The sequence below is a fragment of the Gopherus evgoodei genome, chromosome 4 (assembly GCF_007399415.2).
Source record: "Gopherus evgoodei ecotype Sinaloan lineage chromosome 4, rGopEvg1_v1.p, whole genome shotgun sequence".
In the NCBI taxonomy this organism is placed as follows: domain Eukaryota; kingdom Metazoa; phylum Chordata; order Testudines; family Testudinidae; genus Gopherus; species Gopherus evgoodei.
In genome coordinates this window covers 114,774,718-114,799,232 of record NC_044325.1, presented here as the reverse complement: position 1 = coordinate 114,799,232, position 24,515 = coordinate 114,774,718, and the positions used below count along the sequence as shown (strand labels likewise).

General features: G+C 41.1%; 1 protein-coding gene across 5 annotated transcripts in view; it reads right to left on the bottom strand.

Annotated features, from left to right (window-relative positions):
* The window catches only part of CHID1 (chitinase domain containing 1), a 279,829-nt gene that overhangs the window by 238,125 nt on the left and 17,189 nt on the right, over nt 1-24,515 (bottom strand). For all 5 annotated transcript variants that reach the window (XM_030560648.1, XM_030560651.1, XM_030560652.1 and 2 more), the window contains exons 6-8: nt 23,638-23,744; nt 20,508-20,569; nt 5,273-5,365 (exon numbers count right to left, since the gene is read on the bottom strand). In XM_030560648.1, coding sequence (XP_030416508.1) covers nt 5,273-5,365; nt 20,508-20,569; nt 23,638-23,744 — 262 coding nt within the window. The remainder of the gene's footprint in view (nt 1-5,272; nt 5,366-20,507; nt 20,570-23,637; nt 23,745-24,515) is intronic.

Genomic DNA, 24,515 nt, shown 5'->3' with positions numbered 1-24,515 from the left:
GCCTGATCTATACTATAAAGTTTTATCAGAAAAACCTTCCTTGTGTCAGCTCTGTATTGTATGCTTCCATACTTAAAATTGAGCCCTGCCAACAAAACCCTCAACCACTTATGACACTCAAGTTAAACCAGCTCGGTGAGTGATATAAGCCCTCTGTCAGTATAGTTCTACAAGCACAATGCCTTTATGGAAGCAGAAGTACCTGTACTGATGTAAGAGATCCTCTAGCAATAAGTAATGACTGCTCTGGTTGAGCTTTCCAACTCCGCTGCCCAGGGGTCACAGTTAAAGCCCTGCAAATCTGCAGATATCTGCTTTATATCTATCCAAGGTCCATGTTTGCAGATCAGGTGCAGATACACATTTTGTAATCCATGCAGGGCTCTAGTCACCATGACTGGAAGTCTTCCTCCTGTTTAAAATCCCCAGCCCTGGAAATGCCTCTTTTCTGCCATTTCTACAAGCATGGCTCCAGCTCACTCTCTTGCTACTGCGTGACCCAGGAATGAAGTCCTAGATTTCCTCAGGTAGTCAAGAGAGGAAGGTGTGCAGCAACAGCTGCAGAATTCCCTCCAGAATAAAGATGAGCATGTTGACACCGCAAAAATCCATGGAGATAATGGGGTACAGCAGGGATGAGGACCAATGATAGGAAAAGGAGGAGTTGCAGCAGACTTATCCAAAGTCAAAAGAGCAGAGCCTCAAGTTCAGTACTGCCCCCAAGACTGCTCCCACGATGACCAGCTTGATATCATACTGAGTGGGAATCCCATCAACAACCTGAGTTTTGGACACCCAAAAACTGCAGGGGAAGACCCTCTGTAATTGGCAACCCAGGAGATCACTGAGAATGGGGATACAGATGGTGCTGGGATGGCCAAGAGCTCTTTAAGTCCCAGCTGGACCCACAGAACCAATCAGTGACAAACTAGACTCTAGTATGTGTAATTTTATAGGACTCCCCATAAAGGCAGGCCATTTTGTTTATCTTTTCTAGGCTCCCCGAAACACTTTGCCACACCTCCCCCATCAAACCGTGACCAATTCTGCCTGGGGCCAAAGGAAGTCTGTCTTCAGCTAGCTGCCTTATTTTAAAAGCATGAAATGGCTGTATTATACGATAGTCAAAAAGATTGTAAAAACAGCCAAAAAGCATTCCCAGATACATTCTTCTACAGAAAATGCTTGCTTGCGACCACAGAAAGCCACATTTAATGGACACAAAAACAGAGCACATCCACTGATTTCAAAGTGAAAGCCTACATACGACTTATAGGTCTTTCAGTGAAACCAGTAATTAAGCACTTCAAAGTGTGTACATTTACAGACTAGGATTACATTTAAAAAAAAAAAAAAAGAGGGTCAAAATGTGTGATCAACTCAGGTTTTGGTTTGGACAGGCTAATTTCACTAGCCAGCAGTCACAGGGCACTTGTGCTGCTGGTGAAGAAGCTGGTTTACTTTAGCATATGAAACTTTTCAGTCCACTGGCTCATCACTGAATTTTTCCAGAAAGGAGCATTTAACTTTTGCCAGGACATTTTCAGGCAGAGCTGCCTTTGTTTCTTCCACCACAATAGGAGATCTTCCCATACTACTCTGTAAGGACCTCTTCAAGGATCATTGCTGAGAAGAGCTTAGAAGCATGACCCCAGGTGACAGCCAGAACTCTAAAGCAGCTCCCTTCTCTGCCTTCATGATCCTCATGGCTCATGACTGCCTGTAGTAAGTTTCGCAGTCTTTACTACACCTGAAAGTGTACTGTTAAAAATTAATAAAGGAGTAGTAATTGTGAACCTCTTTAAAAGAAATCAAAAGCCCAAGGGAAGAAGTACAGAGCTGAAGTACTTATCTGCAGTCCTACCTCCCCACCCCACACCTAACACTGGCTCTCTGTGTTTATCAGTGAGCTCAGCTGCAGTATCCTTGAATTATGTCCCTTTTACACCAGCTGACAGCCTAAGCAGGATAAGAAGGAAAAGGAAACTGACAGGGAAGACATTCTCCAAATTGGTGCAAAGTGCTGAGTCTGGAGCAAGTGAGACAGTGAATGGAGGAAACATATGCTGGAGGGGATAAAGACAGACCAAGAGGTGCACCAAGACACGCTGCAGCTGTTGAAACAGACTCAGCTGCTAGAGCATATTATGGATCAAAGCACCCAAACATGAACTCCACAGCAGCTACTACACAGCAAGGAGAACTACTCCTCCTAGCTCAGGCCAAACTTCCCTCTCCTCAAAACTCCAGTTCCCCCACCAGCATTATCCCTTTCATTTAGCCCCACTGGACAATAATGAGAACTGCTTCGGCTATACCAACTGCAACTTTTCTTGTAAGCGGTACCTAATAAAATTCTGTTTTGTGAAAACCCTAATTTCCTGTGTCTTACAATATGGAGATGTGGATCCCCCAAAAGCAATAACCTCCCTCCCCCTCTAAAAAAAAATTGATAAACCAGCTAAATTACTGTCTGGGTACTACAAGATGTGTCTTAAAGCTTCCCTTACCAGGACAGAACTTGCAGTGGCCTTAATAATTAACCTCATCTACTCAAAAGCAACAGATGGCCTGTCCACCTCATCCCTCCACTCTAGCAATAACCTTCTCCCCCTTGGCCACGAGATATTATGCAAGGCATAATATGCAATACACAGCATGCAGCAACAACAGGGATATTTTCCTTGCCTCCACCTAACCTTGTCATGAGACATCTCTACTTCTCCTTCAATCTTGCAAAGGCGTGCTCCACAGTCATCCTGAACTTGCTCAGACAACAGTCAAATCTTTCCTTGCTTCTGTCCTACTGTTTGGGGTATGATATCATGAGCCAGAGAAGCAATAGGCTGGGGCCCTTGAGAATCTCCATCAGTATTGCAACCTCATTAACGTCAACAGACCAGTCCAGGAAACTTGTCCCTGCTTTCAGCTCATCACAAATTCCTGCATTTCTAAAGATGCAGGCATAACAGACCTTTCTTCACCAGCACTAAAGTTAGTAAATGGTCAATGGTGATCCACCAATGTTTATGTAACTATGGAGAAGTAGTACTCCTTTTGGTTTATATACTCAGAAGCAAGGTGGAAGTGAGGACACAGAGTGGGGTTATGGATCCTATCTATCACCCCACCACAGTAAGATTTCATTAAATCCATCTATTATTTTTTGAACATTTCCCAAGTAACAATCTTTATTTAATTGCCTTGCACACCTAGATGATGACTGCCGTGAATACCAAACTGATTGCCCACAGACTAATTGCAATCTAGGTTTGAAAACTTCCAGACAGCGCTCACCAGCACTTACCACCCATTTCGTCACTATCAGAGCAAATCTTACCCTAGTGTCCGTGCGCTGCAGACCTTGTTACACAACTTCAAGTTATGTGGCCTCTCTCATCTGAAAATCCCAGAATCACTGCTGGTTGACGCACTCAATCTGATCCCACCACTCAGTGGTCTTTGTATGGGTCTCAAACCACTGCTCCACCATCTGCAGCTGGCCAGTGAACACCATCAGCAGCCAGTCAGCTTCTCCAGTGATTTGTGTGGCATTTATGTTTTTGGCAGTGAGATGGAGAAACAGCACACAAAACAGTAGATTATAGGAGGGAACAGAGCGACTTGTAGGAATTTGTCCCCAAGTTCCTGTAATTCCCTAGAGAAGTGATAGTACCAACGGCAACAGCCCCAATACCACCTGATGCTGTGAGGACACATTGCACTGGCAGACGCAGCCAAATGTGAATGCACTCTACCAAAATACGTATGTTGGCAGCAGTATGCAAGCGGAAATTTGGAGTGTACATAAGAGTTAGATCTCAATTTGAACTGGTGACTGTGTGGTATAAAGGCTCAATCTCATTACCAATGCAAAGAATCACCTAGTACACAACTTTCATCAGTTTTAGGTATTTACATTTAGATAATTAATGACTAAGTATATCTAAAATCCAGAATGCCTAGCAGTCAAAGTCAATCAAATGAGATACATAAATATTGCTGTTATATTGGCTGCCCATAGGGACAGATAGAATCAGTACATACAGACTTGGAATGATTAGTGGCATTTCATATGTGCTGTCCGTGCCAAATCCTGAGCATAAAGTGGTTTGATTCTGTGCAAAATGTCAGTCTCGCAGAGATCTGACCTTCCTTCTATCATTCGTTATAATCAAAAGTGGCATTATGTGCTTTTTGGCCAAGTCGCCAGCTGGACAAAACCACCCCAGCACACAATCCTCTCAAACTCTTCACGGCCATGCAAAGGTTATGCAAACCCTGACCCTACCTGGCACCACCCCAGAGATTCACAAGGATTGAACCAGATCTGGGAACTTCATTCCACGATGCCTGGGGTGATACCAGCAACTGTGGTCAGTCTGCCTGGCACAATAGTCCCCAACATACTGTGTGTGTGTGTAATGCATTTAAAGCTTATAGCTTTTGTGGACATTGGTTTAAGAGGGTTTGAGGTTCATGAAAATAAGAAAGGGGGACCAATTTCCTTCCATATCTGCTGAAATTTACATTCTGGTTTACACCATGGTGACTGGCTTCCACTTTTGAATGAGTACCATTTTAGGAAGTAAACAACCTTCTTATAATATTTATTGAAAGATAGAAGCAGACAAATTTTTTTACTACAGCTGAATCAGATGTTCCTGTAAAACCGGTGAACTCATATTGCGTGTTCTTTTCAAGTCAGCTTTCTGTCTCACAGCTATTAGTGCCACTAAGGCCAACTCCTTACTTTGCCTGACTGTATATATAGTAAGACCATGCTTCATCTATTGCTGGGTACTAGATGCATTTCACATACATGTGAAAGTCAAACCAAAATAAAGCTCAGTTACCATAGATCTCACACCTTCCCCTAGCTCTCTCTCTTAAACACCATTTACGACATTTTGAAAGTGTGCCAGAAGTCTTAATGACACACACACACTATCCCACTCTTGGTGGTGAGTCACAAAGTTTCACAAATGTGCCTGCTTTGTTTTTCCAGGCAGTTCTGCCCTGATATTTTGGACTAATGCACAGTATGAGACCTTAATCCAAATTATTTTGGAAAAAAAATATGAATGAGGTTAGTATCTACAAATATACAGAGAGTGACGAGCAAAACCACGTGATCATAGGCACTGTACTAAAGTACGTTCCTGCTCCTGCAAGCCACACTTAGTTTTGAGAAAGCTGTTTAATGTATTGTTGACGAGAGAATGAAGTAGAATTTCTCATCTGGAATCTCCCCCATCAATGCAGTACTCACCCTGGTGTGACAGCAGGTGGGATGACCAGTATTAGCTTAAGCTGTGCTTCATGGAGAGCTTCTGAGAGGTGAGTGAGCAAATGAATCAGCTCCCTGTAATACAAACACATTGTTAGGCTACAGGCAACAGACGTGGCATGATATTAGCATGAGTAATTTAAAAAGTAAAACTAGAGGTAAAGACATGTTACAGGCAGTACACCCTATCTGGAAGTCTTGTAGCAGGTAAAACATTCTAGGTAGATTTGTCAAGGCATGTCCTCTTCCAGCATCACTAAGTATACAACACTGCTGGAGGTACTCCTATACTTATAATAGGTTATCATAGTAGAGCTAAAATTTTGCCATTTTTAGTTGTAATTTTAAATTTTTCCATTTTCACGTCAATTCTCAGCTAAAATGTACATTATGGAATTTTCCCCTGGAACAGCTCCTGAAATACAAAGACATTGGTGTGCGTATATGTATCAACTATATTCTCATCAAAAGGGATTATTCCTTCATGTTCAGTTAAGAAGAGTGTTAAGCCAAGCAATAGAACTGAATTCTGTTCTGGAACAGACAGCTGTTGAACAGATTCAGATTGCCATTGTACTGTTGAATTTAAGTGGAATATGTGAGGATGCTTTCAGCAAGCCATGCAATCTTCAAAGCATTCTGAGGCCTCAAGAAAACGTGGGTGTTTTTAGAAACCTTTCTACCTATACATTTTCTGTACTTTAAGAAAAAAAAACTTCTTACCCTGTATGCACAAAAATCAGATTTTTGTTTCAAGAGTTTGCTGACCCTGTCCAACCTGAAATTATCACCCTCTATTTGTGGCACAATTTAAAGGTTTCCACAACAGCCAATTCTTACAAATTATTAGGATGTCAGGTGGAAAATAAAGTAAAAAAAGCAAGTACGCTCTTAGGCCTGGTCTCCACTACATAGTTAGGTTGACATAAAGCAGCTTATATTGACCTAATGATGTCAGTGTCTACACTACAGCCTTGCTCCTGCCAATGTAAATGCCCTACTACACCGACGTAATGACTCCACCTCCACGAGAGACATAGGGCTCACATCAGTCGAGTTAGGGTGACACTTGGAATGTTGGTAATCCAGGTCCTCATGGGAAGGAGGGCTGAGAAGCCCCAGATGGCTCCCCACCACAGCTTCCAGTGAGGAACAGAGAGCAGAGGGGGTGGCAGCTCACCAGGAGCCCGGGAGCCTGTGAGGCAGATGCCATCGAAGCTAAGACTGGGTTCTCAATTCCCCCACTAACCTAAGAGGGGCAGTGTGAAGCACGCCGGGGGAGGACCCGCACCACCGAGCCAGGGAAGGTAGTGTAGACATGCACCACTGCAGTAATTACTGCAGTGGCTGTAAGTCAACTTAAGATAGGTCGACTCAAGTTTCTAGTTTAGACATACCCTGAAAGATCCTCTTTTAGAAAGCTGCCATGAGTAACATAATGAAGAGAATCATATATAGAAGCAGAACTGTTGTTTTGCAGATACATTTGTTTTATTCTTCAGTTTCCTCATGAAACACTGAGTGCAAGGATCAACTGGTTATACAGGCAGTGTCAAAGAATCCTCAAATATTAAAGTTATGCTGTAATTTTCTCACTGTTAGGTGAAGTGGATGATTTATCATTAAACTACACAGAGACAAGCTGTAAAAATTAAGTTTAATGACTTCTAACAGCTCAAGCAGAGTCCTTTATTGCTTTCACTTTTCACAAATTAAATACCATCCCTCTGTGTGCATTCCTTAAGTCATCTGATTCATCAGAACAAAATCAACTTCCCTATTTAGCCATAGGCAAGGTGGAAGCAGACAGATGAGCTGAACAGGAATTTAAAATCTCTGTAGTTACACCGCAAACCTACAGTGAACAAGTCAGAGCAAAAAGAAAATTCCCAACTATAATACTATCTAAGAACACATACTTCTAGCAATTGTGGTGCAGATTTTGATTTGAGAGCCAAATGGTTATTGCTAGAATCAAACCTAAATTGAGCTGGTGCAAGAGGCACTTTGATGGTACCTGTTCACTCCTTTTGCTTATATTGAACAAGAAAAAGATCCCTACGACTTGAAGGTACACGAGTGGGAGGCAGGTCATTTAGCACGTCACCCTAAACTGTTCATTCCACTTACTAGGTTACATTAGAACTGAAATCCCAGAAACAGACTAATTTTGTGTACAGTAATCCACTCCAGCTGTATGATGGGAGGGGAGAAGGAATCCATCTCCCCTCCCTCTCTCCCCCTGATTATTCACCCAGAGATTTTTCTTAAGTCAGTCATCCTCTCCACAGTTAAGATTTTCACTTGGGGGTAGATTGGCTACTGTTGCAGAGTTATATAAAGGAAGAAAATCTGAGCACTTTTTCAGACAGCATGGCTGAAACTGCCTCTGGAGTTTGCCAATAACTCTGAAATCTCAGTTTTGGCAAAAGTGGCAAACAGGAGATTCCTACTTTACTCCCAAGAGCCTAGCACACTGCTTCTGCAGCATCCTCATCTCTCTGGAGTTTACTTGAGACCTGGTTGCCTCTGGATGAAACATTGCACTGAAATACCACTGAACCATTCCACTTGTCACTATCTTACATATATTCCCTCCCCTATCCAGAACAAAACACTAGATTGCAAGTAATCACGAGTGTCAGTTTTCTTCATTTGCCATATTTACCATCTCCATTCTCATTCTAGAAGAGTAAGAACTGCCTTTCCCATCCCTCAGTGTATGTATTCCACATTTAGAGCACCACCATCCAGTCAAACAAGCCATTGATTTAAATATAGCATAAGAGAATCCCTACCCTAAGCTGTAGCCACCCTTTCCATGAAAAGGAATACAAGAGTGACAGTAACACATCTTCACACACAAGTCAGAAGCTCCTGCATTTTATATTCCTACCAACCAAAACATCTCAATCCCCCGTACCTGCCTCATCTCCCCCAAATACCTGTTAAGACAAGTGGACTTTGCAGCATAGCAGGGAGGTTAAATCTGGCCAGTTTTGAACCAAATACACTGGTGGAGTAGGGTAGATGGAGGATGATGCAAGCGAATGCAAAAGTTAAGGGTTCCCATGTAGGACACCTTGCTGGCAGTTCTCAGAGAGGCTGCAGCTCAAGAGCGCCAGCAACGAGGTGCAGTGTGGTACATGGAAGAGTTGATCTACCAGGTAAGGAAGTCCCAGATCATTTACTGCTTTATAGGGAAAAATCAGCGCCTTGTCCACCACCTAAATCTTGGAGTTATGTCCTTTTAGGGTACGTCTACACTACGGGATTATTCCAATTTTACATAAACCGGTTTTGTAAAACAGATTGTATAAAGTCGAGTGCACGCGGCCACACTAAGCACATTAATTCGGCGGTGTGTGTCCAAGGTCCGAGGCTAGCATCGATTTCTGGAGCGTTGCACTGTGAGTAGCTATTCTGTAGCTATCCCATAGTTCCCGCAGTCTCTCCCACCCCTTGGAATTCTGGGTTGAGATCCCAGTACCTGATGGGGCAAAAATCATTGTCATGGGTGGTTCTGGGTAAATGTCGTCACTCATTCCTTCCTCCGGGAAAAACAACCGCAGACAATCATTTCGCGCCCTTTTTCCCTGGATTGCCCTGGAAGACGCCATAGCATGGCAACCATGGAGCCCGTTCAGCCTTTTTTTTCTTTTTTTTTTTTACTGTCACCGTATGTGTACTGGATACCGCTAACAGAGGCGTTACTGCAGCGCTACACAGCAGCATTAATTTGCTTTTCCAGGATAGCAGAGACGGTTATCGGTCGTTCTGTACCATCCGCTGCCATTGTAAATTGGCAGTAAGATGATGGTTATCTGTTGTTCTGTACTGTCTGCTGCTATCATGGGTGCCCCTGGCTGAGGTCGGCCGGGGGCGCAAAGGCAAAACTGGGAATGACTCCCCGAGTCAATCCCTCCTTTATGGTTTCTAAAAATAGAGTCAGTCCCACCTAGAATATGGGGCAAATGTACTAGAGAACCAGTGTATCAGAGAGCACAGCTGCTCTGTGTCAGATCCCACAAAAATGATGAGCTGCATGCCATTCACGGGGGGGGACCCCTGCAACAACCCCACCCGTTGCTTCCCTCCTCCCCCAACCTTCCTGGGCTACCGTGGCAGTGTCCTCCCCATTTATGTCATGAAGTTATAAAGAATGCAGGAATAAAAAACAGTGACTTGTTAGTGAGATAAAATGAGGGGGAGGCAGTCTCCCGCTGCTATGACAGTCCAGGCAGGACATTAAGCGGTGCGGGGGAGAGGAGCCCAGCATCCCACTGCTATGATAGTCCAGGCAGGACAGAATCTTTTCTTTACACAGGAAAGGGAGGGGGCTGATGGAGCTCAGCCCCCAGTTGCTATGATGAGGACAGTTACCAGCCGTTCTGTACCATTTACTGGGAATGACCAGGAATCATTCCTTCTTTTACCCAGGCGCCCCCAGCCAGCCTCACCTGAGGCCAGCCAGGAGCACTCATGGGCTGATGGTGACAACGGAAAGCAGTCATATTATACCGTCTGCCACCGGGAAGGGGAGAGGAGCGGATACTGCTCTTCACTGCTGCACTACCACCAGCATTCAGCAGACATAGGGTGACACTGAAATAAGTCAAGAAACTATTTCTTTCCCTTTTCTTTCACGTGGTGGGAGAGGGAGTAAATTGACAAGCTATACCCTGAATCACGCCGGACAATGTGTTTGAACCTACAGGCACTAGGAGCTCAGCCAAGAATGCAAATAGTTTTCGGAGACTGCTGGGGACTCTGGGATAGCTGGAGTCCTCAGTACCCCCTCCCTCCCTCCATGAGCATCCATTTGATTCTCTGGCTTTCCGTTACGCTTGTCACGCAGTGTAGCCTGGAGATTTTTTTCAAACGCTTTGGCATTTCGTCTTCTGTAACGGAGCTCTGATAGAACAGATTTGTCTCCCCATACAGCGATCAGATCCTGTATCTCCCATACGGTCCATGCTGGAGCTCTTTTTGGATTTGGGACTGCATTGCCATCCGTGCTGATCAGAGCTCCACGCTGGGCAAACAGGAAATGTAATTCAAAAGTTCGCGGGGCTTCTCCTGCATCCGAGTTCAGATTGCTGTCCAGAGTGGTCACAGTGGTGCACTGTGGGATACCACCCGGAGGCCAATACCATCGATTTGCAGCCACACTAACCCTAATCCGATATGGTAATACCGATTTTAGCACTACTCCTCTCGCTGGGGAGGAGTACAGAAACCGATTTAAAGAGCCCTTTATATCAATATAAAGGGCCTCGTAGTGTGGATGGATGCGCCATTAAATCAGTTTAACGCTCCTAAAATTGGTTTAAATGCGTAGTGTAGACCAGGCCTCAGTCTCCACTTCCAAATGGATGTAGAGGTGTAACCCCCTGTAGAGTGTCTTACAGTAAAATCCAGTCTTCAAATGGGAAAGGCACAGAGCACCATGCTTAGGTCTGGATCTGTGAGGGAATGTCACAGCCTCCTGATCCAATACAGGGAAAAAAGTGGTCTAAGTCGCTGCTGTTATTTGGTAGTCAGCATCTGGAACACTAACCAGAACCTTGAGTTATCAACTTAAATTACAAGTGCTGGCAAAATGCCCTCCATCAAGGTTCCCACCCTCACCATACAATCCTCAGCAAAAACTACATTAAGATGGAGTCACAGCTATCAGTTTGTAGCAGTAATTTAAGGGCCAACAATTCAAGGATGTTGTAATGCTTTCTTTAGGGACAATCGCAAGCCTCAGAAATTCAGAATTAAGGTTACACTAAAACAAATCCAAATATGTTAAGTTAAGAAACATAGTTAAGGCACCCAAACAATCTTAACTCTGTCCTGGAGTAACAACTTGCAGTAACTAGGTGATTATGATTAAGGCATTTTTATTTACCACTGCAGATTAGAAGAAACTGATTTTTAAAGTCATGTTAGAATTCATGAATCTATGAAAAACTAAGGCCAGAATGGAACAACTGTGATCATCTAGTCTGACTCCTGTAGAGCACAGGCCATAGTTGATCCCTGAAATAATTCCTAGAGCATCTTCTAGAAAATCTTGATTAAAAATTATTATTAGCGTCTTCATGTTCAAAGTTTCACCTGAACATTGATCCCCTCAACATCCTTGAAAAGATTTACCTGTTAGTCACTTTCTAGAGATGATTTATGGCAGAGTGTTCCTTGCATGCATGCACATTCAGCCACCCACACATGCTTTCCACAGTACAGATCACTGACAAAAGGCAGGATTAGAATTCAGGGCTTCCTGAATTTTTATGTCCCAACCCTGTTTGGCCTCTCTATATAAAAAAGCTGAATAATGCCACTGCAGATTTCCTCAGAATGTCAGATCATCTCAGGGAGCCAAGTAACTTGGCTCGTTAGAGCTTCACTGCACACATCAAAATTCCATATTTGGCTTATGGCGAGTCGGGGAAGAAAGTAACAGCAGAAGAATTGCAGCTTCATGTGCAAAAAACAGGATTTACAAACTGGCCCGCTAACCTGTCAAGCCATCCCTCTAACCCATGAGAGCTTTATGCCGAATAAGACAGGATTAATGATTAATGCTTAAAGACTTCATTTAGGCACACTCCCATTTGTCAACCAAGATAGATGATTTCAACCAAGTGTGCACTCTCCCCTCGTCCCCAAACAGTAATAGCTGAATGTCCATGTACAGCATGCGATAAATTAAAACTTTACTGCATCCCAACAGTGCTCTTTAGTGTCTTAAAACAATATTTTCTCATATTACCACTGACAATTTTGAAAGAAAAACAACTGTCTCACATCTTAAAAGTTCTAACGAGGTACAGTATGGTGGGAACAAAAATGGTCTTTATGCAAAGACTTCATCAAATATTTATAATACATTTCACCACTGTCAAATTTAATTTCAGAGATGCCTCTGAAGCATTGGCAGTTTTAAGAATCTATCTTGAATTAAGATATACCATTTCCCTACTCTTCTAGGGCTTCCATTATCCCTGGAATAATGAAGGTCAATTTTCTAAATATCCACAGTTTCAAACTCTACATTTGCCCCCTATAAAATTTAAGTATCTGTCCATACACTTTGGCATCTGAGATTTTTCTTTATTACTGCAGTTCATGACGACACTGACCTGAGAATACACAGTTGGTCTTAATGCACAGTATTTGCACTTCAGCATATTTGAAGTCTGCCATGGGGCATGTTATCAGAAGCCCGTTACATCCTCCTCTATATTCATATGACCCTTTGAAATTCGGCAAGTTTCTAACTTTAGCCTTTCTACAAGGTTAGTAGTCAGTAGTTCCTGAAATTAATGACCTATCTGGGAAATAGGACAGAATAAAGCTGTCTACTAAATAAGAAATTGTCCTTTCATGCCACTTCATTCTCTAGTTAATACCAGGAAACTGGAGTGAATTACAGGAAATCTTTGATTAATAATTACTCTTCCAAGGATTAACCTGAAGAATGGAACTGCCAGCACAGGTTTTTGTTGCTTTACTCCCACCAACAATTAATAAGATGCCTGAAGGTCATCTTCTGTAGGAAGCCAAGCTCCTGCAGCACACTGTGAGAAAAGCATCTTTTCCAGGCAACATCCACAAGCTGGTGGTGCCACCTATCAGCAAATAGCTGTCTGAATGACAGGAATAAACTACACATGTGGAATCTCCAAGTCTAGTATGACACTGAGTGGTATATTCAGGCCTCTACAACAAAGTGATCCAGGACCTTTGGGGAAAAGAACAGAATAAAAATGCAGTGAATTTTTAGGTATCAGATTAGTGAAAGAGAATCTGCCCAGCAAGCAACCAACTGCCTGAGGAGAGACAGGGGAAAGAGTGCCACTCTGCCCTTTTAACAGTCTTTACTTTGTTACATTTCTCAAGCCAAATGCTACAGGATGAGAAGCTTGTGGAATTCTATTCTTCAGGCCCGCCAAGGAACTTTTGCTATTGTTGAGTGATATAAAGAAAGTCACTTTGGAGTCAGTTAGGAGTCACTCTTCAGGGAAAGCAGTTACCTTGTCAGAGAACTAGGTTTTCTTCCACATTCCCTATCTCATATGAAGCAAAAGAACTAAGTATCAGACTGAAGATCTGTCCATTGTACTGTGGAGTTCTTCAGAGAGGCTAAATGCAGAGTAAAAATATCTCACTCATTAACAGAAACGGAGTTTACTTGCTGTGCAGGAGTCTGAAAAGAAGAGAAGATTAGCAAGATTTCCACCCCTCATCTTTAAATGCTTCTAGTGGTTCTCAGAACAAGAATGTGAATAGGCACCAAGTGGATGCTGCAAGAGGCTAGCCTGTATAAAGAGCACAGGATGACTGAAGGAAAAGAAAATGCTTAGTTCACAAATCAGTAGCAGGTGGGCATGCTGTGGAAAGAATGTTGTTAACATTAGATCATACGGTCATTTGTGGAAACACTGGATCTTGCAGGAAAACTTGTACCCTTCAATTGAGGCAGTTTGCACTCCAAATAGACAAATGCAGACCTGTACATCGTGTACACCTATTTAGTCTGATTTTATGTAACTTAACTGCTTCAGTTAGAACAATGCTTTCTTTTCTATAGGAAAATAAAAGTGGCCCCTTTAAAGGCAATTCACTTCAAGTTTCTCAGATTAAAAAGGTTCAAAGTGTACTAAAAACCAATATAGTCTTGGGACGCACAGGCAAAGAATAAAAGTCAGAGTTGAAGGAATGGACTGAAGATTATAATAGGCTAAACAGGGGCAGGACCTCTGAGCAAACAGCCACAGCTCCAGCCAACATTGGAATACTGACAACATTAACTTTTTGCTCTTCAAAATAAATTAAAGATGACCATGTCCGGTCCACTTTATAAGAGAAACAGAAAACACGATTTAAGGGGAACTTGGGCAGTCAGACTTTCAAGCCTTGGTGTAATCAAACTAGTGCACCAGCAACCTTCCTGCTCTTCTGAAATGCTAGTTGAAGAGAAAGGAGACTCAAAGCTTTTTATAAATAGCTATTTTTGGACTCCTCAGAACTCCACACTTCTTGCTCTCTTACTGATGAGGAGGTGGTGGTGTTTTGTTTGCTTTAGTTTAAAGTGACATCCCTAGATTCAAGAGTTTACAGAAATGAGTAAAGTGTGATGAACTGGGAAATGTCTTTTTTTACTGGTATGGTTCAAACATCTGTGTTTATGGTGAGTAATTTATTATGGAGTTAGAGCAAAAAAGGGTTCTTAGGGGAACCAAGAAGGAAAGGCAGTACAATGGCCTAGCTAAGGTGCATCCCAACACACACAGACACAATAGCTAGGTTTACAGCCATGAAAAGGCAACTCCTCGGTCTCAATGCTGGTGACACAACTCTTTTGCCAAGGCTGAGAAAAAGAGAAATCAAAGGGAACGCTAAGCAATTACAGGGCCCAGGCCTAGAAAAGGGAGGGGGTTCAGGTGAGCTGAGAAAGGCTGCCAGGGACCCTCAGTGAGAGTTGACAGTCTAGCAAGGACACACACCATGCTGCAAGGAGAACAGCCTGTTTCTCCTAGCCAGAGATGGAGCTCAGCTGGGCTCAGAGGAACTTGTAAATGCTTATAAGGACAAATTAAGGTGTACATAAGGGAAAATATGCAATTAGAGACCTTTATCATTTTTATTCTTTTCTCTGTATGCTTTGTACCTTTGGGTGAATTAATAAATAAATAAATAAATATTTGTTTTGTTTTTTGAAGATTTTTTAGTCACTTTAACCACTATCGCTAATCACAGGTCCCTGGAGCGACAGGGCTCTCACACACTGAACAAAAGCAGCTGGGCCGATCACATTAACACAGCTGGGAAAAGAGGGTGGGGGCTGCCACCTACAGACCGTGGCTGGAGTGGTTGGACCCAGAGTGAGGTGGAGAAAGCAGGCTGGTCACCTATGGGGTATACCTGAGAGGAAGTAAAGGGGTCCAAAGCCCACTTCACCCTGTAACCATGACAATAAGCCATGCAGACGTTGATTCTAAACAAAGAAAATCTCAAGCATTTCAGCTTGCAAAATTATTTGTGTGTATTATGGTAGTTCCGAGAAGCCCCATTGTTTTAGGCATATGAACACACACAATATAAGCTCTTTGAATAGGGACTGTCTTACTATCTATACCGATACAACCAAAGGGAAAAGAAGCACAAAGAGATGAAAGAAGTTGCCAATGGTCACAAGATCATTGGCTGAGCTGACAATGTTTCAGATGCTTACTTCAGAGCTCTATCTACTGGACCATGCTGCTGTGTTAGGCAGCAATTATTTGCCAGAGAGAAAACTGAAGAACTTGAATTAAGTCAATTGTCAAATATCCTTATCCTTTGAATTCTAGCAACAGGGATATTCTAGAAACATATCCCTAAATTCCTGAAATTGGACACACCACATACACTCGATCACTTAAGAATTCTATGATCCCTGCACAGGAAAATAGGAAGACAAGAGATGCAGCACTATCATTACTACCCTCTTTGATATGCATTGTTAGTGGCAAATCCTGAAAGCAGTTAAGGCCGTAGGGATACTTACTCAAGGCTATTACACATTTTATCCTTAAAGTGCCACCACATAGACAAGTAAAAAACTTGTGTCTCAAGAACAGTTGCACTAATCCCAGCAAAATTCAGCATTACCTATCAAGAAAATGTCTCTCTCTGGGATATTTGCTCAACTAAAACCTTACCGGAATACGTGGTTTGTACCAACTAATTCAACTTGGCTGAAATGTGGGCTAATTTTGTGTTTAAATCATTGTTCTAATTATGCTAAATCCTTTGCTTGCTAAGTTCCTTACCCCTAGTGAACTATTGCCAGATTTACTGTATATCTAGCACTCTCCTTTTTGGCGGTGGCAAGGTCTGGGATAAATCAGCCCCACTCTGGACAGTGTTTGTTTTCCCCCCCACTCTGTTTACTTATCAGTATTTTCAAGGGGCAGACCAAGGAGCGCTCCCTCAAAAAGAAACCAATTTACAAACACGAAACAGAGGGGGATACCTTTCCCTACCCCTTTGCTGAGGGAGGGGATGCCCTGTTGTTGGCTCCAGGGTATCAGTCTTTCCCCTAAACAAGCACTCCATTTTGGTTGTTTATCCTATGGGGAGGAGAGCAGCCTCTCACCCTAGTGAAGCCTATCTCTCTGCTTCCACTCTTATGTTCTAAAGAGCCTCAACAGGGTCCAGGATTCTGCCAGCCAGTGCCCACCCGAGAACCGTTGTCTAGGGGGACAGGCAACTGGAAGAGAAAAGGAAGGGGTAGAGAGCAAAGCTGAAGCTTCCCCCAGAAATGGAATTCCAGCTAATTGCTCCTGATCCTTATTTCTTCTGTTTCCTTTTCCTTTTTGTCTCTGTCCGTTTGCTTGTTCTAATTGTGCCAATCAACTGGGATGAGACTGGGTCACTCTAACTCCACTAGCCCAGCAGCAGCTTGTCTCCTCTCCTCCCTCTCTCACCAGAGGAGGCATTTTAAAAAGTCTCAGGCAGCCCTTAATTGGACTCAGGTGTCCCTAATTAACTTGAGGTAACCCCTTCTCAGTTTGTAGGGAAAAGGGCCTTTATCATCCTACGACTAATATACCTGATTCCACCACCCTCTTACAGTCATTGAGCCTGATTCTGTCATACTAAGTAATTTTAGTAAGGTACCAGTGTACATAGTCATGAGCGCTGTTAGAACTTTAATAAGCCTTAAGATTGGAGTTAATATTAATACTGCAAAAAGCTACAAGCAAAAAAAAAAAAGGCTACAATAAAAAGCTATAAGAATCTTTGCTAAATTGGGTAACTAGTTATGGTTGCATTTCCCACCATATTTGTATGATCTATTCTGAGAGAATTATTAAAAATGCTAAATGAATACTACATGGTTGCATAGGAGAACTGGGAAGTCTACAAATATTGGAATGGTAGAAGCAGAAGGAAGAGAGTTTGATGTGCTATTTAGGCACAACTAGGAGTAATAGGATGAAAGGATGGAATTGAGAAAAAGAAAATTTCTGACAGCAAAGTCTATTAGGCTGTAGAATAGTCTACCAAGGCAACCAACAAACTGTATCACTTAAGGGATTTTAATTTGCAATTGACCAAAACGCTACGAAGTGTACTGTATGGAATAATCCAGCATTGGGAGCAGTACTGAATAGTCTATGAGCTTTTTTCCATAATGCTATGATATAATATTAGGAAAGTTAAGACATATCCATAGCCAATCTACTTCCTCCTTACAGCTGACATACCACAAGTCCACTGGAAGGATCAATTAGAAAAAACAATTTTGTCATTTATCACATTAGTATTTAAGTGTTCATGTATTTAGATTTAGAACTGTTGTGTTCTTAGTTACAGCTCTGCAACCCTGATCCCTTTTCAAAAAGCAGAATTTTACATAACTTCAGCAGATCCTGTTGTCAGGTAACTAATGTGACATCTGTTACATATTTCTGCATTTGTTTTGACACACATGCACAATTCCTGCTGGTCAGTTGTTGGCTGCTATAGCCAACAGAAGTGGTGCTTAAAGTCAGCAGACTAATTTACTCTTACAACATAACCACATTCATACTACAGTGTAAGAGTACCAATCCCATAAGGAAGCCAGATCTCCTTGTTGTCTTGCCATCCGATGGCTTGGGAAGTAATCTGATGGCAGAATCTAGCTGTTCCTAGGAGCACCGCTATGATGGTACAGATTCTTCAAGGTCAGATTCCAAAAAGCAGCCAACCCTACCCTCAGGGAAAGCAATGAATTGCTGGGAACTTTGTACTAAGTACTTAACAGAATTAATACAGATCCTGTATATGAAGCATACATAATTACTGTTCTATCAAGGACCTATGTCTCTATAGGACAGGGATTCATTCTTGTACCAACATCCAACTTCAGTGCTCCCAACTTCAGTGCTCCGATGTTCTTTAACTTCTGAAATACAATCCCTTGAAAATCAGTTGCTGTACAGTAGGAATTATGTTACAATACTGCCACTATGTGGACTAACCAACAAGGACATGGAAAACTCTAACCCTGTACTTTTCTGGTAACCAGTAGCAGAGAACTCATGCATACTCATGACACAAGTACACAATTTTACCCTGATGCTTGAGGTAAAATTAGTGGACATTAAAGCAAGACACTATGAACAAAAACCAATCCAAGAGCAGGCTTGCCTGAGCACTGTGTTAGCTTAATTCTGCAAGTTAGAAGGTTAGGGCCAAAATCACTGATATGGTTGCAAACTGCTGAAAGTCTGCCAGCCCCAAGAATGGTGGAACGAAAGTCTACTATCGTACACGATACCTGGGCAGAGTGACCTTAGATCTATTACTTCTGATCAATGGTGGCATTAATACTGTGACTTGAGTTCCAGGGGTAAAACGAAGATATTGGCCCCACAACTTAGTGCCTCTCAATTGTGCCTGTGATCTTAAGGTGGAGAAGGGTGTGTCATCTCATGACCAGAGTAAAAGCTAAATTCTTATGGCTACTGTACACAGGCAAGGTTAATGAAAAAACAGATTAAGTGGCCCCAGCAAAATGCAGTGGGGAAATGCATAATAAAGGCTACAAGTAGGGGGTTTGAGTGGAATTCTGACAAAGAGGAGCCAAGCTCAACTGCCTGGAAACTCCAGCACCAGAACTGTAAAACATAAACCCACTAATTTGTATACAAGTAGAAACTTTTTATCCAAGCTGTATTTTGGACCACTTCCAAAGAGAAGGAGAACTGCAATCCATTAGATCTGCTCCCTCTAATAGCTTTGCCAAGGTCAGTGAAATCTATTTTAAGCCTCTTGATCAGCATGGCTAGCAAAATGGATAAGCATTAAAGATATGTAAAGGTGTGTTAACACTCAACTTCATGAATAAAAAAAACCTCATAATGCAGACAAATAGCTTCTGTTTCTACTATGAGGAGCTTACACGCTCTTGAAGTAATAGAATAGTATTTACTGTATCAATGTGGAGAAAGTTGATGCTGGAGTACAATGAAGGCAAATTATGCTTACGCTAAGAATTAAACTCCATAAATCACCCAAAAATCTTACAAAAGTGTAGAGAAAGCAGGCCTCATTTTGGAAGCATACCAAATAAAGGATACTCTCCCCCTACAGTTTAGCAAACAACAACATTCCCTGTAATGTTTAATCCTGTGCTGTTGGCAATTTAGCCTTCTGAGTTCATGTTAACATATTTAAACTGGTCTGTAGTTGGCGTAAATTCAATCTTACTGTTTACACAACCATAAGAAAGTATCAGAGGGGTAGCCGTGTTAGTCTGGATCTGTAAAAAGCAACCAAGAGTCCTGTGGCACCTTATACATGTGATGTGTCTGACAAAGTGGGTATTCACCCACGAAAGCTTATACTCCAATACATCTGTTAGTCTATAAATTGCCACAGGACTCTTTGTTGCTTACAACCATAAGAAAGTAACTGATAGATGAAACACCACCTGTACTAAGTTATCCTATCCACCAAAGCACTTGCAACCCCTCCCAGCTTCATATGTTCAAGTTTTTTCCACTAACTTAGATCTGTTAATATGTTAGACAAAACATGTACATGTTGTACATTGCAGTGTTTATCCATTTTTTGTGCACTGGGATTTACTGTTGAACTGAACTAAGGTTTGAAAGGTTATTAATGTGGTATGAAAGTCTCATAACAGTGGATTAAGGCCTGAAAAATAGTAGTGTTGGGTGCAACTGATTTAACTTGCAGTTTCTTTACTTTTCAAGGTTTCCATTCTGAGGAAACAAATGAGCAACTTTAACTGAGTTCACAAAAAATGGAAATATTTTCACTGCAATCAGGAGACGACCCAAGACACCGGGTACAAACACAGGCTGCAGTCTGTGCCATTACAGTTATACTGCTATTTTGAGCAAGCTAGCTTAATCAAAAGCTAGCACAGGTGTGTCTACATGTGCTTCAACCACGCCTCCTAATTGCCATGTAGACACTCCTACTGCATGGAAATTATAAGGCAAAGAGAATCCTTGAAAGTTACTGGTATTCAGTTAAAAGAGCAACAAGTTGGTTAGGGCTTGTGCACAAATAAAACACCAACAGTGCAAATATAAAATTCAAATCCATATGGATTAATTACAACAGCTTTTATACAATTAAAAAAAAAAAAGATATGTTGGTTTTATACTGCAGAAGCCACTTTTTCAATCACTGCATCCTAAAGGCTGATACTTACGTCTGCTTTTGATTTCCCAGCTGACTCCATACTTCCACTATGTATCCATCAAAATTTTCTTCCTAAAGTGAATTGGGAACAACTGAGTGTAAGTTAGAAAGTTTCAGCTGTCATGCTGTTATACTAATACCATAGAAGTTAATGTATTAACTAGTAACCAGTCTCTGTAAACGTGTATTGTATTCCCTTCTCCACCCTCCGAATCATATTAGTTTGTACATGTAGAGCAAAGAATATGTTCACACACACTGCGTACAAATAAAGAGAAAGGACTATTTTAGTCTCACTGCAAGGCAGGTCTTCCAGACCTCAAATCATTCTTGTAGCTCTCTTCTGAGTCCCTTCCATTTAGGGAGATGGGGGGGGGGAGAAGGGGACATTGTTCTGAGGTTTATTTTTTGTGCTTTTTGTTTTTAAAGAGTTTTGACTTCACAACCTGACAGAGTATTCAGTGATGTTTCACTACTGCCACATGAGTAATATCTCCCTACTTCCACTTCATAGTCCCCTGTTTATATATCCAAGACTGCATTTGTTCTCCGCCACCATAGACACTGTCAGCTCATGTTCAAACTGGTTATCCACCATAATCCCCAAGTTCCTTTGCGTTATTGCTTTCCAAAACACACTACCCCTTTCCTTCAAATATGCTGTTCAGTCTTTGTTTACACAAATATAAAATTAAATAACATGCTCTTAAATACAGCTGAATTCAGCTGAGCCCAACCTACCATCTGATCCATATCGCTTTGTGGAACTGACCATTTACTGCTCCACCAATGTCTGTCATCAGCAGACTTTACCAGCAGCAATTTTCTATTTTCTTCCACATCATTCTTCAAGATACTGAATAGCATTGGGCCAAGAGCAGATACCTGTGGGGCCCTGCTAAGTACTCATTAGATGAGGATTCCCCATCTACAATTATTTTGAGATCAGTTGGCCAGTTTACAATCCATTTACCATTTGCTATGTTGATTCCTAGTGCTAGTTTTAAATAGGATGTTATACAGTACTAATCAAACACCCTGCATAAGTAACTAGTATAACAGATATTTGTCAACACTCTTTAATCTCAAAAAGATCTGAGAGACAAATTTGACAAAATCCAGTTTCCATAACACACATTACTAGCATTAATTACTCTACCTTCCTTTAAATTCTATAAAGATTGTATTATTTAAAAGCTGTCCCATGATTTTGCCCAGGACTGATAAATTAATAACTGGGTTGTCTCATTAGCTTTTTTCTAGGGCTGTCACAAGCAATTAAAAAAATTAATTGCCCTGTTAAACAGATAGAATACCATTTATATAAATATTTTGGATGTTTTCCACATTTTCAAATATATTGATTTCAATTACAACACAGAATACAAAGTGTACAGTGCTCACTTTATATTTATTTTTATTATAAATATTTGCACTATAAAAGAGAGTATTTTTCAATTCACTTAATATAAGTACTGTAGTGCAATCTGTATCATGAAAGTTGAACTTACAAAGGTAGAATTATGTACAAAAAATAACTGCATTCAAAAATAAAAAACTGTAAAACTTTAGAGCCTACAAGTCCACTCAGTCCTGCTTCTTGTTAAGCTAGTCACTCAAACAAATTTGTTTACATTTGCAGGAAATAATGCTGCCTGCTTCTTGTTTACGATATCACCGGAAAGTGAGAACAGGAATTCGTATGGCACTGTTATAGCCGGCATTGCAAGATATTTATGTGCTAGATGCGCTAAAGATACTTATGTTCCTTCGTGCTTCAATCATCATTCCAGAGGACATGAGTCCATGTTGATGACAGGTTCTGCTCAATAACTATCTAAAGCATCGCAGATCAATGCACGTTCATTTTCATCATCTGAGTCCCATGCCACCAGTAGAAGGTTGATTTTCTTTTTTGGTGGTTCAGTTCTGTAGTTTCCACATCGGAGTGCGGCTCTTTTAAGATTTCTGAAAGCATGCTCCATACCTCTCAGATTTTGGCAGGCATTTCCAATTCTTAAACCTTGGGTCGCGTGTTGTAGCTATCTTTAGAAATCTCACATTGGTACCTCTTTGTGTTTTGTCAAATCTGCAGTGAAAGCGTTCTTAAAACAAACAACATGCTAGGTCATCATCCGAGACTGCTATAACATAAAATATATGGCAGAATACAGGTAAAACACAGAGCAGGAAACATACAATTTAATTAACACTTTTTTTTAATGAGTGTCATCAGCATGGAAACATGTCCTCTGGAATGGTGGCTGAAGCATGAAGGGGCATACGAATTTTTAGCACATCTAGCATGTAAATACCTTGCAATGCTGGTTACAAAAGTGCCATGCAAATGTTTGTTCTCACTTTTAGGTGACATTGTAAAGAAGAAGCAGGCACCATTATCTCCCATAAATGTAACCAAACTTGTTTTTCTTAGCAATTGGCTGAACAACAAGTAGGACTGAGTGGACTTGCAGGCTCCAAAGTTTTACACTGTTTTCTTTTTGAGTACAGTTATGTAACAAAACAAAACACTACATTTGTAAGTTACATTTTCACCATAAAGAGATTGCACTACAATACTTGTATGATGTGAATTGAAAAATCTCTCTTTTGCTTATCATTTTTACAGTGCAAATATTTGTAATAAAAATAAAAAGTGAGCACTGTATACTTTGTATTCTGTGTTGTAATGAAATAGACATATTTTAAAATGTAGAAAAACATCCAAAATATTTAATAAATTTCAACTGGTATTCTATTATTTAACAGTGTGATTAAAACTGCAATTAATTGCAATTAATTTTTAATTGCCGTTAATTTGTATTAATCGCATGAGTTAACTGCAATTAAAATCGATAGCCTTACTTTTTTCCAGTCCTCTAGAACTGCTGCAGCATGCCAAGAGATTCACTAAACAGCTTGGAAAGCTCTTCAGCTCTTTTAGAGCCCTCAGGTGCAAGTTGTGCAGTCCCACAGATTTAAGATATTTAAGTTTAGCAGTTACTGTTTAACATCCTACCTAATTACTATTTGAATAGAAATTTCATTGTCATTATAAGATGTGAAGGTATCATCCAGCTATATGGGATCAATAACAGGTATCCCACTGATTAACTCATTTGTATTAGCAATGGTTTTACCTTGGCTATTTGCACCATAGTCTTGGAAAGCTCCTCTATCTCATCCTCACTGCCAAAAATACTTTCAAAATCTTGGTAAGTCCAGCCATCAAACAAAATCCGAGGAACTGAGATGAAAGAAACAAGTAATTATGAAAATTACAACTGCTCTGATTACACTAATAAATTCACAGGAAAATCTCCCATATCTAAAGGTTTTGCTTCTCTACTTTTTAACTCCAGTTAGTATAGATAAGCAAATTGCTCATGCAATCTTGCCCTTTGTTTCAAAAGTGGTTCACTGAAGAATGTTGACTCAAAGTAAATACTTCCAATGGAGAACCAAGTTATTAGTAGGAGCTGTAAAATCACTCTTAAAGGGATGCCAGCTTGAAAATAGTGTCTCCTTCGGGAAGTTTTGTACCTATTATTGACACAATGCTTAAGATTACTATACTGGAAAGAAAGAATTTTACTTCTAAACTTTAGTTTGTTACCTTTGTGAGTTTAGCAGCACTGGGTCTAGTCAGTTTCACTGTTTTGATTATTTCTAGCCCTCATGACAACATCCTTGTATTCCTTCTGTGGGGATGCTCAGACATGCTCTTCCCCAAGCTCCATAAAACTGTTTACTAGCTCTGCCCCCATGTTACTAGAAGTGGAGGCACAACAAGCAAGCAGGAAAGGGAGCTATTAGGGAGGCTGGCATCCAAGGTGGACCAGAGAAAGGTGTGCCCCCAGTGGAAAACCATTCTAATCAAAGGAGCAGAAAGGCTTAGAATTGGTTTAGGTTACTAACGAGAATCAGGACATATTTAAGAAGTTACTTAATCAGAAAGTTGTATTTTAAAAGATATGCACTGCTACCTCGATACAACGCCACCTGATATAACACAAAT